Genomic DNA, 16,097 nt, shown 5'->3' on the forward strand with positions numbered 1-16,097 from the left:
GATCAGATTGTCTCTGTTGTAAAGAGAGTTGAAACTTTACTTAGCCAAAGAGATATTGCATTGCAAAACCTGTCTGATCGATAAGGCTTTTTATTCACAGAGTTCTTACAGCATTCAGAGTAGCCTTGACATAGTCCGTCCCGTCTGGCAGCTGGCGCTTCTCCTCTCCCGTTAAGCAGGAGCCGACAGGACCGCACTCCAGCTCCGAGGACAGCTAAATAAATCCTCAGCGGCCTCCTTCGTGTACCGTGGCTGTGGAAGAAATCCACTAATGCTTTGAGTGCTGAGCAAGGGATCTTTAGGGAAAAAAAAAAACCACATGTAAATGCATTCAGGTTTTAAAAAATCCTGCAGGCATCAGGGCTTTATATTGAATTTCAAGCTGTAAATCAGTCTCTCTTCTAAGATGCCTGTCTATGCTGGCTTCTGGCATAATTTATCATTGCTCAGCCATGGTAATGAGACTGGGGGTGTGTGTGTTTGCAAGCTGCTGCTGAACACCTACCAAGAAAACAAGGTAAGAGAGAGGCTAGGCCTCTGTCTGCCACTTCTTCGTCTGGTCAGAACCCTGAGGGGACTGTAGCAGTCGTGCTAACATAGGTACAGCCAGAGAAGGGACTGGGAGCAGGAGCTGCCTGCTTAAATGCCTGGAACAGAGAGTGGTACACAGCAACTCATAGGCTTCATTGTCTTGTGTTTCTGAATCGACTCTTTTAAAACAACAGAAACAATAGCCTGCTTGTACTACCGAAGCTGTTGCTGTGTTTTCCCTTTCTTTTTTGGTTAAGCACTAAAATTATTTTTGTAGGCACTGCCTTCCTGATCTGCTGCTCAGGGAAACTTATAAACCTTGTCCCTCTGGGGTACCTTCATGGATGTAGTTTGAGGCAAACCCTGTACCCCTCTCAAATCCTAGAGAAGTTCTTACTTGGAGCTGTGCTGAGCCAGGAGGACAAGCTGCTGCTTAGGCTTTGAAAGCTTCGTAAGGAGGCAGTATGTTGATATGAATTTGGTCACTGAGGAAAAAAAGGTAATGGAGCTGGCATGGCTATTACACAGATTTGTGATTTTCTTCAAAGCTTCCCATGGTGAACTTGAAGTAAAAAAAAAAAAAAAAAAAAAATTGAAACCACAGCTTATTTTGGCGCTGCTGCTGCATCTGCTGTTTGGCTGAGGTTGGATTTTAGAAAGAAACATAACTAAGTTCCTGTGGTGATTTAGATTCAGGTCGTCTCTAGCTTTGGGAAGAATACCCTACAAGGCCTAAAAATCTTGGACATGTTGGTTCATGACTGAGCATGATGATAGTGAGCAAAGCAGCATGTATTGTTATGTGCTACAAAATGCAAAAATACAAATCTCTTCTTGGAGCTATGTGGCTGCCTTTAAAGCTTTGCATCTGCAATGGCTTAAGCTAACAGTTCAGCCTCAAATGGGGGCTGCTGTGTTCCTTCCTTGTGTGAGTGGTGTGTTGACCCAACTTAAATTGTTCTGTTCCTAGGTTAGTTTTCAGCTGAACCAGTCTCATCCCTCTCATTCTGCTGCCTCCTGGAAGGAGAAGGATGGCAGGACCATGGCAGTCCTCCTGTAGGTCTTATGTTGCTGAGGTTGAGAGAAAAGCTTGTACACTGCGGCTTAGGGTTTTGGGATAAGGTGGTGGATCCTTGGTATACCTGGTCTTACGGTCTGATACAGTAATGTCTCTATTACGTTATGTAGGATCTATATTATGGTTCCTGCTCTTGGAATAGCAACAGTGCTGGTTTAATTTTAAAAGCTTCTCCTTGTCTTCAGTTGATGGAGAAAATGTTTTTGGAGTAGAGACAACCCAGGAAATGGCTTTTCAATGGTTCCTCATGATCTTTCATTGGAATTTTACTGGAGCGAGGAGAAGATGCTCCTCAAAATTTAACAGGAAGAAATCTCTCCATTTAGTGTCTTGCTGACGTAGTGTGCGTGAAAGTCAGAGACGCAGGGAAGTGTTTGACTGACTGTACATGTCATGATCATTTAAAGCCTAAGACTCATCGTGTGGATCAAGAAATTGCTCTTTTTTGGTTTGTTATTGATCTCACTGAAAACTCATCCAGCAGACTCCTGGACTGCCTGAGGAATGGAAGCATGCAGCTAGTGGGGAGGAAGGGAGAAGGATAGGAGGGTGGGCTTGGGCATTTGAGACAGTCTTTTGTGAAACCACAAGTAAAGTGTAGGAATTTATACCTATTTCCTATACCTGTTGCCTAGAGGCAGTCGGACTTGATGATCTTTGTAAGTCCTTTCCAGCTGAAACATCCTATACTATTTCCCTGAAACATATTCTCCAAAAGGGATCTATTTAATGGCTGACATGTTTAGAGGTTAAGAAATAAAGACCAGATGTTTTTGATATCTAAGAATACAATTTACAACTTCATTGGGAAGATGAAGCAATATAAATAGTCTGTTCTGTTTTTTACTTTCAGAGGCATTGTTGCCAGTATTTTGGTTTTTCTGTGTTTTGGAGTTACACAAGCTAAAGATGGACCATTCTCAAGACCTCATCCAGGTAATTTAAGTCACTTAAATTATGCAAATATTTCTGATAAAATGCATTTTATGCTGAATGTAAGTACTTGTGTTACTTGCAGAGGAGGTAAGTCATAATTTAACTCATAACATAGGCACACTAACGCTGCACAGTTCTTATATAACCTCCCAGCTTCCAGCCACCCTCCTCAAGTACCAAGGTATTCCAAACAGCACAGTGATCCTTCAGTGTAAGACTGTAAGTCCTGAGAGTGTTTGAGACCATAACATAAAACCTCTTCTTTGTACTGCTATATCGAGTGAAGAATTTTAACATCTTTGATCTTTTTGCCTATGTTTAGATGTTGTGAATCACTGAGAAAGAGCTAAGGGAATTTATATAGGCTTACATAATATTCTTGAAATATTTCTTATGCCAAAAAATTAACTTTTCAGTTTAGGAATCCTATTTTATATGAGAAACAGCAGGCAGGCTAAAAACATTGATGAAAGCAGATATTGTTCTAGAGCAATGCACACAGCACATCTCTGTAAACTTAAGGTTTTGATCAGAAGTTCGTATTTTTTGAGGTCTCTTTAATTAAAGTTGCAATTAATTCTGGTACCTGATGTAAGAGAAATTACTCCCTTTAAGTGATATTTGGCTTCTTTCCTGTCATAGCTTTCAGTCTGAGAACATCCAGTGGTTTTGTCTGTGAAAGAAGTCATTTTTATTCCCTAGAACGAAGTAAGACAAACGGGATGGAGAAAGTCCGAAGGTCGTAGATGTGTACAGCAAACTGCTAGTGTAGACTGATCTGGTGTTTCCAAGACGGTAACATACACAGGTGGTAGACAGCACTTAGGGGACAGACGCTGATTATCTTTTGACAGTCAAATTTGTCATATATTCGGTCACTTTATATACTGAGTTTAGTAATGTGGTTTGGTTTTTTTTGGTATTAATTCACCTTTCTTGTAGCTTGTTAGATGAGATGATCTTCTGAAGAGTGGTTTTCAAGGGCTACAACAGTTCACCAGGACAGCAGATACTTCCATGGTCGCAGCCAGACACCTGGGTGCCAGTTTAAATGAGAACAGCAATCTTGCAGGCAGCAGAGGCTTGGTGCTGCAGCCCCCGAGATGCCGTGTCAGCTCTCCAGTTACGGAGGGCTGTGGAGGGTGTACTGGGAAGTGTCCATCAGGCAGCTGAGTCTCTGACCTTAGCTTCACGGTGCTGTTCCAAGAGAAAGATCTCATCTCAAAAGAACTGGAAGTACAGGCTGCTGGTGTGCGCAGCTTCCATTTATAGGACAGAAGAAAGCCTGTGGGTCAGATTCAGGTCGCTACGATCACATACAGCCCCATCAGATCTGTTACACCAACTCTCTGAGCTGTGTGTGAGAAGTGGCTAGGTGTTATGGTAGCTGGGTGATTTTGGAGGCCTATTATTCAGTATGCCTGTACCTATTTACCATCAGCTCAGAGGTGTTTTATATTTTGGTTTGGGTTTTGTGCCTGTGTTGCTTTTCTGTTTAAATAGCTCTTCTCACTCTGTTTATCCACCTGATTTATATATACACAATTCATGCCATCTCACCATTGGTTTTGCTAAAGCAAACAAGTTTTGCCTTTAGTCTCGCCCTCAACATAAGCTTGTTTACCCCATAACATTTTAGTAGCCCTCTGTGTGTGTTTTGGGTTTTCCTCTTGGAAAATGGCTATCCAGACCTGGTAGTGCTCATGTTTTTCGTGACAGCATTAAAGCTTCACAATATGTCTTTGGGAGCACCCTGATGGCAGACTTCATGTTACTTGTGCTTTTTTCATGGCTGTATTACAGTGGCAGCTCAGAGTCTGACAGGTGACACTAATCCTTCAGTTACTCTGCTGATGAGCTAACATCGTGTATGAAAACTTACTGGTTCCTAAGTGTGAAACTGTATTCTGAGTTCTTCTATTACTCCTTTTTTTTGAGGTTATCTCCTCTGAGGTCATCTGATTTTTCTCCTTGCTGTCCCTGCCTTCCCTGCTGCTGCTGTTTGTGTGTTTTGTGTTGTTAATCTACCTTCCACTAAGGTTATTAACAAAATTGATCTTAGCCACTATGTGAGCGTTTAAGATTTCCAGACTTGGCCATTTCTACACTTAGCCTTCCAGACTGACTTTTTTTTCCCTTTCAGCATTACTGGCTATGTCAGTTTTAGTTGATTGCCCGTTCAGCTTTACCATTTTTTTTCTACTGATTTTCTGACCCATTTTCTCTAGGTAATAATTTGCCACATGGACCCATACCAATTGTTTTACCATAATTCAGAAATATAGGGCTATTACACAAAGAAATATGTATGGTTATTTAGGGAAGACTGATGTTTTTAACTTTCCCTACTTTTTATCCAATTTTCCATTTTTTCCCTGTAAACCATTAGCTTCAAAGCCTCCATTTGGTTTGTAGTGCCTCTAGCACGCTCAACAAAATGCAAACAGCTTCCAAGCCATGTAGCAAAAGAGAATATGCCCTTATCCCCAAGGAACAATATTTCACAGGGGTGAAATCTTAAACTCTGCCTGCAGGTCCATTTATTGGTGGGTGAACACCTAAATGCGGAGAGTGTAATGCATTTCATGCGAAAATGATATGGATATGGGTCATGGGTATAGGTCATCAGTATGCCGACTTCTTAGTATTTGCATCTAAAAGATTTTCTTGATTCTTACTGTCAACTCCCCTTATGGAGCCTTGAGCATACAAATGATGTAATGTTGCAAGGGTCCAGTGATGCTTTATCGTCTTTGTTAAGACAACGTGCCCATATTGTAATTTTAATGTAACTTTCTGAGATGATTATTACTGCCCCAAGAACACATCTAATATTCACAACTCTTGTCAACAGTTATTTGATGTAATGCATCGTTCCTGATGGCATAAGCAGTTTGGAGAGTAAACCATGATATTCCCATAGGCTGAAGTAGCTAGAAAAATGAGCAGGCAAAAACTGGATCTCTTCTGTACCTGTCCCAGGTGAGAAAGCATTGACAGAACAGGCTGCTGATAAAACCAGGTGCAGCAGCTGGTTGCCTTGTAATTCTGCAGTGAAGAAATCCTTCTGTTAGAGAATAGTTCATGATCTGCCCCTTTCTGACAGCTCCTTTACCAATTCAGGAATCTGGATGCTCACTACTGTCTGTACATAAATTCATTGGACTGTTGGGATAGCGATAGTTTCACGGACTGGGTGAAATAAATTACCCCATATCTAGGGGGTTGGACAAGCTGAGCTTTTAACTCCTATTTTTATATCTTAACTTAGCCACTTAATATTTTTGAAGCCTTACATTTAGCAATGAAATACTGTGTAGACTGAGATAGGACTGCTCTGAAGGCTTGCGTTCCCTCTGCTGCTCCCTCGGTCACTCCATCACATCACTGATCTCAGGTCACGGGATGGTGCTCCCGAACCCGAGCTCGCTATGAAAAACCTTGTGCTAAGTAATTTGAGCAGGCATGTGGCTGCCCAGAGCAGGCACTTCTCCCTGTTCGTGTCCTGTGCAACTTCTGATTAGCGCTTACGAAGTGCCACCCACTTAACAGCTCTAAGATAAGTGCCTTGTTCAGGCACATACCTTTATTATTATTATTATTATTAAACTCAGCCTTTCAGGTTGCATAGGTTAAACTCAAACCTGTGATGATAACTAGGGGTAAGTGGCCGGTTGAGCACTCGGCCAGGCAGCACTCTTGTTAAATATTCTTAAGTCTCCCAAGGATGACAGCAGTTTAGTGTTTGAGCATAGTAATCACTAAACTCTCAGGTATGTAAATGATTAGTTGAGGCCTGTTTAATCAGGCAGATAATCCTAATTTGAGGGAGGTTCACGGTGACAGTGCATTTAAGGAAAACAAATAATAGGGGTATGCCAAAAATAACTTTATAGCTGAGGCTGGTCCAGGAAGAGAGAGAACACAATGTTTTTGTACAGCTTTGAAAACATCTTGTTTCTGCTGTGCTTGTACAGATAGAAAGTAGTCTTCAAAACCTCCTGGGTGCTTATGTCTGCTGGGGAGAAAGCACACTAAATTGCAACCAGATCTTAATCTTTTATTAATTATTTTGCTTTATTGAGCATTGCTGAGTGTATTCAGCAGCTGCAGATCACCTGTTGCCAGAACTTTATGTACGTAGGAGAAGAAAAGCTCAGCTGCAGGTTTAGATTTTTCTGCTATCTGAACGGTGTGTACGTTGGTTTCAGAGTTAGTCTGCCACATTTATGGCTGCGAGGAGCATAAAATCTGTCAGACAAGGCTCCGTAGGTCAGAAAAAAGCAGCATTGCCAAGGCTGCTAGTCTGAAGGTGATGTATAAAGGAAACAATTTTTGTAGAAATGTAAGTGAAAAGCTAATTCTTACTTCTGGTGTGAACACGCTGTTTACTCTTGCAGTCATAGGAAGGGGTAGAAAATGTTATCAAACACAAAACACATTTTAAATAGAAATATGGTGGTGTGTTGTTTGTTTTTTTTTTTTTCCCCTCAAGTTATCCTGCAGATTTGCTTGTAAAACCTGAAGTATTTTCCCGTGGTACAGTGGTGCCAGTGTAGGGAGAAGTTTGTCTCTCCCGAATACATCTTTGACCAGTGGACGTTTTTGTTTGTTTTTCCTAAGCAGCATTCTAGAAAAGACAAGAGGGTGCACACTCTCAGTCAGTCCTTCCAAGTGAAATTTGCCAATGGATTTGCAAGTTAATCAAATCTTGAAGGAGGGACAGAAGTATTAAATAACCATTTCTACAATGTCTAGGCAAAGACAGCTGGGCAGGAGGCACTAGTTGCTGCCTTTCTGAGGAGAAGGCAGGTTGAACTCTGCTTTTCCTTCTCTTAAGGTGACCAAGGGACAAAAAAAAGTCATAAAACACCTCATAGCATATGTTAGAGTTGTTTTTGTTTGTTTTTAACTGACATTGAGAAAAGGATTCATCTTTGTTATTAAGCATTGGAACGGGCTGTTTGTCTTTAAAAGACGTTTAGATGTAGAGCTTAGAGATATGGTTTTAACTGACACCTGAGAAAAGGATTCATCTTATTGCATAATTAAACAATTATAATTATGTTTGAATTTCAAGTAAAAATCTTAAAACTTCGGGATTTCCAGTGATATCTGTTGCAGAGCCCTAAACTTTCTGTTATCCAGGCCACACCTGCTTTTTTCTTTCCTTCCCCCCCCCCCCCCCCCCCCCCCCCCCCCGAAGTGTAAAGTAAGCCATTTTGATTAAGTTAAATTCAGCAGTTTTGGTGAAAAAAGGTCACGCCTTCTCACATTTCAATCTATTTTAATGATTGTGTCTTTAGCAGGCTGTCAGATAAGAGGCTTCTTTTTAAAATGTGGTTTTTTTCTTCATTTTTTGCTACTTATGATTCAACAGGGCAACGATGACATTTATTTTTGTTTCGGGGCAAACAAGCCTATAAAAAGTCCTGCAACACCACAGCTAGATGATTTCAGGTTCTGAGCTGATAAACAAGTTTGCAAGCCTATACTTGATGTTGAGTTCTTGCATTATCTATGTCGTGGTCCTGACTATGAAGCATTAACGTATCTAAGTTCCATTGGCGTTAATAGAGAGAAATGCCTAAATTGTGTCTGAAGATGCTTGTGTGTGTCTTTTTTTTTTTTAAATTTCATGGCAAACCATGAACATGGAGGTGGAATTGCTTGCTGTCTCTGCTCAACCTTACAGATGACTGTTTTGATTCCTCTTTGCCCCAGCCCAATTGTAACCATCACCTCCATGTAGCCATGGAAGGAGAGCTTGGCTTTGTAAGTGTAAACAGGAAACACCTGAAGGAAAGTCTATTAAAATCATTCCGAAGTGATTAGTACATAGTGTTACTGCGAGATTTAAATATCCACTTAGAATGAGTCAAGTTTTGCTGAACTACCTTGGATAAATTTTTGTATGTGATTAGGAAAAAAATGCTGGAGTGCTCTGTCTGCACACATGCTGGCTCTGCATTAACCTGCTTCCTCCCTTGTAGGAGTTAACCGAAAGCTGGATGAGATTCCAGAGCCCAGAAATGACTGTACGGAATGGAGGCCAAAGCAGTCTGTGGTTGGAGTAGGATGAATTAGGAGCATGAATGCAGCCCATGGACCACAAAGCTGGTATCCAAGACAGTCAGAGAGCCTATTACTTGGGGACTGAGTCTTACGGAAGAACAGAGGTGACAATGACAGAGCAGAAAGTGCACAAATACTTTAATTTGTGTACCCCTTAGCTTCAGGTGTTGCTTCAGTCTGGGAAGAGCTGAAATCACACATCTGGTGAGGGTGAAAAATGATGGTAGGCTCTGACAGATGAGTTTTGCCTGATGTTTCTTATTATGGAGAGCATCAGATGATTTCATTGGTCTTGCATCTAGCACCTGCTAAGCCTTTCATACTTTTTTTTTTGTATTGAGTTCCTAGTAAAAGTGAAAACGTCTTTGGTATTTTTGAAATGCTTCCTGCCCTTCAAGGAAAAAACCTTGTCTTCAGGGAAGAAGATGGGCTTACAAACAAAAGCAGAGGTGTCCCCCTTGCTGGTGTTAGTTTTAGCCATTTTAGCAATAAACAGGTAGAAGTTCGCCAAGCTACTTAGCCATGATAGGCTGGAAAAACCAAAGCTGGGCAGATCAGGTTATGTGACGGTGGAGGAAGAAATAAGGTCAGTTCAGGAAGGATACAGCTCCATTCCAAGGACTGCTAGAAAGCATTGTAAGTGGCAAATATTCCTTCTAATTCTTAAATATTTAGTTCATCAGGTTGAAGCATTTTTGTTGATCCTGGTCATTGCCAGAGTAATTCTGGCATATTTGCATAGCAGCCTTTCTAGTAGTTGAACGAGCCTTTCTGGCTGTCCCCTCAGGAAGGACAGCAAATACTTTGAATACTGAGCTTTATAATATCTTGGTGAGAGCATCTCTTCTTGAAATGTTTAGTTAAGTTGCAACAGATGCATAATTGACAACTATTCTTCTTGAAGCTTTTGCTGACATCCTGTTTGTCTGTTTCTGTAGCTTACTGGAGGTTCTGGCTGTGTGTCAGCGTTGTGTATGAACTCTTCCTCATCTTCATACTGTTCCAGGTAAGTACCTTAAACTGGTGTTCAGTAGATAGATGTCTAACATGGGTATAAAATCATTTGTGTTGGTTTTTTTGGGATCCTCACTGACTGCAGAAGATGCTCTACTTCATTCTTGTGTTGATTGTTTTATTTAATGAGACTTCTAGGTTGAAGAAAAATTATATTCTCAAAATATTTCACCCTGTTGTCTCTCCTGATCTGCAGTTAATCTCAGCCCACGTTAGACACCAGAGCGAAGTGATCTTAAATGAGTTAATAAAAAAGTCAATATTCTTGGTTACATCAAATGACCAGGAGTTAGTTCTTCTGACATCTAGTCTCTGCTTTGCTGGATTTGATTTTGCTGCTGAAGTTGCATATCAACTGTTAGTTTCTTAGACCCTGCAGATTGTGGAGTGAATTCATCTTGTTTAATGCCTTGGAATATTTATTTTTTTTTAAAAAAAAAAAAGAGCTCTAGGCTTTGAAGGAGACTTACCCTCTCCTCAGTTACACAATCCAGTTGTTGTAGTCATCTCCTCAGGCGACAGTATAACTTGAAGCCAAAGCAAATGTAGAGATATTGGGCAATGGCAGTTAAACATTCTGCTCTGTCAGACCTTGGCTACTTTTTGGTGTTAGGTTTTGGAGTTGCCAGTGGATCTTTTTCAACCAGTACCTTCCTGCTGACATCCCAGTAGCATTTGGTGCTCTGCATCTTAAAAGGGTTGTGAAGTACCATTGTGTACTCATCAAGTAGCATTAAACTGATCATTTTAGATAAGATGATGATGAGGAACGTATTTAAAAATACAATGTTTTGCCTCTAGAGGCCAAAGAGCTTTAAGAAGTGGGACTAGAATTCAGAAGGGTCACAACCTGTCAGCTGTCTTTGTGTTGGAGTAGGACATTTGCTTTGCAAACAAGTTCTTAATATTGATCAAACCCTTTCCAGTTAATCAAAGATTTCCTTTGGCTCCAGCATTTCTTGTTCTTTTCGACCTTCCTGGAGTCTTCTCAAAAGAAGTTCTCTTTAAGAGTGAAGAAGTCTGGTGTGGGTTGTTTGGTTTGGTTTGGTTTTTGGCTGGCTTGTTGTGTCAGTGGGCAGCTGGAATGTGTCCGCAGTAGGTCAGTAAAGAACAAGATGTTTTTTCTGTCCTGTTGGCATAACTTGGGGGTTCAGTGTAAACCCTTACGCAGGGCCCTAATGTCTCATTAGGGTTTCTTTCAGGCTGCCTGTCCTGCTTGGAGGGAGTGGAGTTCTGACCCTTTCACAAGCATGAACAGGTCTGTCTTGCCTTTTTTTTTTTATTCCTCACCACTGAGGAATATTTATTCAGTTCCAATTTATTCTTACGTTCTTACTGTTTGTTTCATGTCACCCTCTATTTTTTCCAGGCATCCTTGTAAATGATTCTCATGACTAGCTGCAACCAAACTGAATAATGTGTTTCATTTTTATTTGATAGCACTGTTGTAGTTCTGAATTCTCATAAGAAAGCCTGGAACTGCTTTGCTTTCCTCTGGCAGTATGTTGTGTTACCAGCCATTTAGTTGTTAAGGACTCTCACTAGCTGGTGCCCAGCTCCTTACTAAAAATACATTATGACTTTTGCACAAGTTTAAGTAAGGTTAAAATTCTGCTGAGTCAGTTAGTGACTAAACTACTTAAAAAGTAAATACAAGTTCGCTCATAGTTGAAACTTGTCTTATAGTTAATCTGACTTTATTGGTTTCATTCTGTAACTTTATTATTGCTATTAACTAATTTTGTCGTTCCTCAGTTTTTAGTATCTGCTAGCTTATTCATCTGTCTGTCATCGATGTTTCTGCTGTAAAACATTGACCACAGCAGTGATCGATTTCATTGGGAAATGCCCATTCAGTAAACGTTTGTGTGAGTGACCGGTAAATTAGTTCAGGTCTTGGTCACCTTCTATAACAAATAGTTGGGTAATTTTTCTCCTTGCAGTTTGCTTCAGGGTTTATTACCTGTGCTGCTAGTGGGATGTTATTGGAAATGGCTGTTTATTCAACAGGCAGTGCTCATTCTTTTCAGCCATGAAACTCGGTGCAGTTCTCAACTTTCTGTAGCTGAAGTGAGCTGAGCACACGTGGAAGACAAATCCTGCTAAAAGAGCACTTGATCTGCATGTTCCATCTACTGATGCTCGTATGTGCTGTATTTTGTTCGAGCTGCATTTCCTGCAGCTGTGTCTTTCCCATTCTAGGAAACCAGGAGGCCACTAGTGTAGGAGATGCAGACATTAAATTAACCTTTCCTTGTTTGCTGACTGCTTTTTGTTTACCCTCAGGAAGAGAAGAAGGGCAAAAGGGTCAGAAAGGAGGAGGATGAATTGTGTGTCAGTTCAAGTACTAAGCTTTTAGGGGAGAGGGGACGTAGAGGAGTAGCTTAGGAAACTGAGTTAAAGATCTGTTTTTTGTTTTTTATCTTTAAGAAATCTCAAGTTCATTTTTTAGTTGTTTCTGTCTTCAGTATTTGGCATTAGAGGTCTGGAAACTCAGGTGTATGTGCTATGTGATGCTCTGAGGTGTAGATGTATTTTAAGAATTGTTTTGCAACTCATTAAAAAACACCCTTTTGAAGATAGGCTGTTCATATAAGTTATCTTTGTATTTCTCTGTCCATTAGCACTTACTAAGAGGAAAACCTGGGTTTTGTGTTCCTTTTGCAGACTGTACAAGATGGGAGACAGTTTATGAAGTACATCGATCCAAATTTAGGTGTTCCTTTGCCAGAAAGAGACTACGGTGGCAACTGCCTTATTTATGATCCTGGCAATGAAACAGATCCATTTCACAACATCTGGGTAAGAAACAAATAAAGTTATTTGCTAGTGAGTCTGACTTTTTTTTTGTAACGGTTGCTTAATTAAAAACTTGAAAGCGCAGTCATCAGTGTTTCTGAGTGCTAAATCAGGAAGCAGGTCATGACTGATTCTAGCTTCTTTGTTTCTCTTCCTTGCACTTCCCTGGCAGATGGAGATGTGCTTCTTTGTATCCTAATTACACTGCCCAAGAAAGGGGGTAAACTTGGACAATCCTTGTTTCTCAGATTATTGATGTAAACCTGTTTCCCCTAAGAGTCTGGATTTATTAGCATGCCTAAGGAATCTTCTAATCCCAGTCACCTTGAGGCACGAAGTTCAAAAGTTGCATGTTGCAAGCAACCCATAAGTTGGACCTTTCTGTATACCACAAACTGTCAGGTTATTGTTTCTTGCTGGCTACCAGAGGACTTGAAATTCAAGGGCAGTGGAATTGTGATTGCTTTAAACTCCACAATTGTGGAGCACTAAATTCTTTGGGTCTACCATGTAAGTCTTCAGTGCATCAGGAAGCATAGTAACTGAGAGCAGTAATAGCTTTCCTCTCCTAGTGCTCCACTGGCAGTAGGTGGAGGAGAGCCACTCTTTGCCCGTGTTTTTTTGTTGTCAGGAATGGTAAGAAGCTTTCCTAGATGCAAGATTGGGGTATGGTGAAGAATAGCATTTTCTTTATTATGTCTGGTTTGAATGCATCCTCCTGTCCCCTTGGAAGGCAAAGAACATGACATTTTGCATTAAGAAGGTAGTCTCCACTTTATCAGTAGTCCTGATCCCAGTTTCTGCCATTTAAGCTCCCTGACTTTGCTTTAAAGGTTTCTTGTATGTTCGCTGTACTTGAGAACAAAGAATCTCTTAAAATGCATCTAGAATGTGGAACAACTGAAATTTATTGCTGCATCTTTTCCTGGAAAAAAGTAAGCTTCAAAGTTGAGTAATTGTTTATAGTACACAGTGACCTACACTCTCTTCTTGGTTTGTAGGACAAGCTGGATGGATTTGTTCCTGCTCACTTTTTTGGCTGGTACCTGAAAGTAAGAATGAGCCTTCTGTTACATTTCTCTTGCAGTACTATTCTTCTTTCATAGCTTGACTGCTTCTGTTTTAGTGATGCCAGTCTTAATGATCAATTATATTAGGCAGTCATCTGTGAACTAGACTGTGTTTGTAAAACATGAAAGGCTTTTTTTCCCTGTTCAGTCATCTAATTTCTTTCCAAAGTAACATTACATTGACAAGCTCCTTCCTTCACTGTAATTCATTCTGAGGTGAGATAAACAAAAGTAAAATCCTTTACTTCAGTAGCAAGATAAATCTTTGAATGACCTTTGAATGTAGAGTGTGGGGAAGAAGACGGTATTCAGAAAAGGCAGCAAAAGTTTGTTGTTATCCAAAACAGATGCATGGTGATATGCTAGGATTATTCCAAGACAGGCTTTTCCCAGTGGCTTCCAAATCAGGAATTTCAATCATAAGTGGGTAGGTGCTGTTTTAGTTCTTGTTGACATTTACTGTAAAGTAACCAACTGTTGAAGAAATTCAGGTTGTGCTTGTCTCTGGCAGAACACATTCAGTCCATTTTTTACTGAACACTTTGGTCTAAATATTACTTTAAAAAAAAAAGAAGTGCAAGCTTACTTGCTAACCTTACTTCGTCCTGCAGACCTTCTCTTTTTTGTCTGTTTTTGTAAGGTTTTTTTTTCCAATCTACCAGACCACCAGGAATAATAAGCTGAAAAAGCGCAGTCTGCTTTAAAAATAAGTTATAAGTGCTGTGCTGTTTTTCATCTTCAGAAGTGCAGATGTATTGCTCTGTGTGGGTTGTTTTTTTTTGTTTTTGTTTTTCCCTCGTAATCAAAAGATGAGTATGGTAGGCATGGGGAGACTTTGACTTCAGATCAACGTGTCTATTGCTTGTTCTGTTAGTATTACAAAACTGTAAATTTGGAGAAACTTGGATTTTCTTCGTCCAAGAGAATTCCATTAAAAGCTTAAATATCAAAATAACATTTCAATTACTATCTGTATTTGTACAAATAATGTCATTCTGAGAACAAATGCCTAAATAGGCAGAGCATGATTAAAAGACATAAGGGGGTAGTAACACATTCCTGAAGAACTTGTCTGGGACATAATTCAAGATGCCTGTCTGCTCATTCAAGCTATTATCTGTCTTGGTCTGGAAGAAGCCTAGTTTTGATTAAAAGGACTTGGGAGAATGTTTCTGCAGAAATGCTTGAGATGATACGTCAACTTGTCAGCCTGCAGGCTGATCTGAAGAGCTCAGCATGCCCCACGAGGTGTTCATTTCTCTGCTGCTAAGCCAGAAGGAAGCTGGCAGCTATATTTCTTATTTGTCAGTTAACATATTTTTCTATAAAAAGCTGGAAGTTGGGTGTGTTGTCTTCATAAACAGCGAGGAGCATGTGGTGTTTGTTTGTTGTTGTTTTCCTGTTCCCCCTGTTTTGAGTAACAGATTCTTAAGTTACCTCTCAAAGCACCAGAACAGCAATACTGGAAATGAATGTGCCTCATTCATCAGAAATTATTGTAGGCCTCATTTACTCTGGAGTCAGTTAGATCATCTTTTCAGACTAACGCTTGATAAGACATATCTAAATCCTCATATTCCTTAAGTGATAAGTTTTGAAATTAGAAAATAACATAATTTGTCCATACACCGTGGTAAAACTGTAAATCTAACCAGTGTCTCTACGGTATTTCTGGAGTTCTTCCTTTAGATTTCTGAAGGACATCAGTGTAAGTGATGTCTGGTACTGCTCAGTACAGTGTGCAAATATTTGTTTTTGTAATGACTTTAGTATGTTGTACAACTACTGTTGTGGATATTTGAAAGATTTTTCTCCCTTGTTACAGACACTGATGATTCGAGACTGGTGGATGTGTATGATCATCAGTGTGATGTTTGAATTTCTGGAGTACAGTCTGGAACACCAGCTTCCAAACTTCAGTGAATGTTGGTGGGATCACGTATGTACTGCATAAATCATTATGTTTGTGTCTAAACTGAGGTATATATTTTAAAGGGAGGGGGCAGGAAATGGTGAAAACTACGTTGCATGATGTGCATGACCAAAAATGTATGTATGGCTACTGCAGCTCAGGAGCTTTGGCACTTCTCCATATTGAGCTTGTTGTATGTTAGTCACAGTTTGTATAATTTTGCAGGTTTTCAGACTTCTCTGTGGAATGGTAACTTTATTTCATGTGGTTAAATATTTGTTTTGGTTCATTCCATGCCAGAGAAAGACTAAGGCTTTAGCTGAACATTTTGAAATATTTGATGATGGTACAAACCATCAAGTCTGAAATTAAGAGAGAGGCAAAACTGTGTGTGTAGAGTTTCACGTGGTGATTTTTCTTGTCTGTTAAGAAAACAGGCTCAGTGCAATTTATGTCCAGCTCTTCCTTCAGTGTAGACCTATCTTTACTGTTTTCTGAAAACAGTCAATATTGCTGTGTTTAGAAGTCCTGCTATGGTGTATAAAAAGCTGCTTGGAAAGATAAAGGTTTGGCCTTACTGAAAAGCTTTATGGTTTTTATACTTTGTAGTGTATAACCATTCTTGTCCTAAAAACACTGCTAGTGTGTGTTTTTTAAAGTCAGAGGGGCTAACTGCTATTAT

General features: G+C 40.0%; 1 protein-coding gene across 3 annotated transcripts in view; it reads left to right on the forward strand.

Moving 5' to 3' along the window:
- The window catches only part of PTDSS2 (phosphatidylserine synthase 2), a 40,717-nt gene that overhangs the window by 12,293 nt on the left and 12,327 nt on the right, over positions 1–16,097 (forward strand). For all 3 annotated transcript variants that reach the window (XM_048065169.2, XM_013198367.3, XM_066998757.1), the window contains exons 3-7: positions 2,463–2,545; positions 9,559–9,626; positions 12,302–12,436; positions 13,435–13,485; positions 15,329–15,442. In XM_048065169.2, the coding sequence (XP_047921126.2) occupies positions 2,463–2,545; positions 9,559–9,626; positions 12,302–12,436; positions 13,435–13,485; positions 15,329–15,442 (451 nt within the window). The remainder of the gene's footprint in view (positions 1–2,462; positions 2,546–9,558; positions 9,627–12,301; positions 12,437–13,434; positions 13,486–15,328; positions 15,443–16,097) is intronic.

Source organism: Anser cygnoides, chromosome 5, assembly GCF_040182565.1.
Source record: "Anser cygnoides isolate HZ-2024a breed goose chromosome 5, Taihu_goose_T2T_genome, whole genome shotgun sequence".
Lineage (NCBI taxonomy): Eukaryota > Metazoa > Chordata > Aves > Anseriformes > Anatidae > Anser > Anser cygnoides.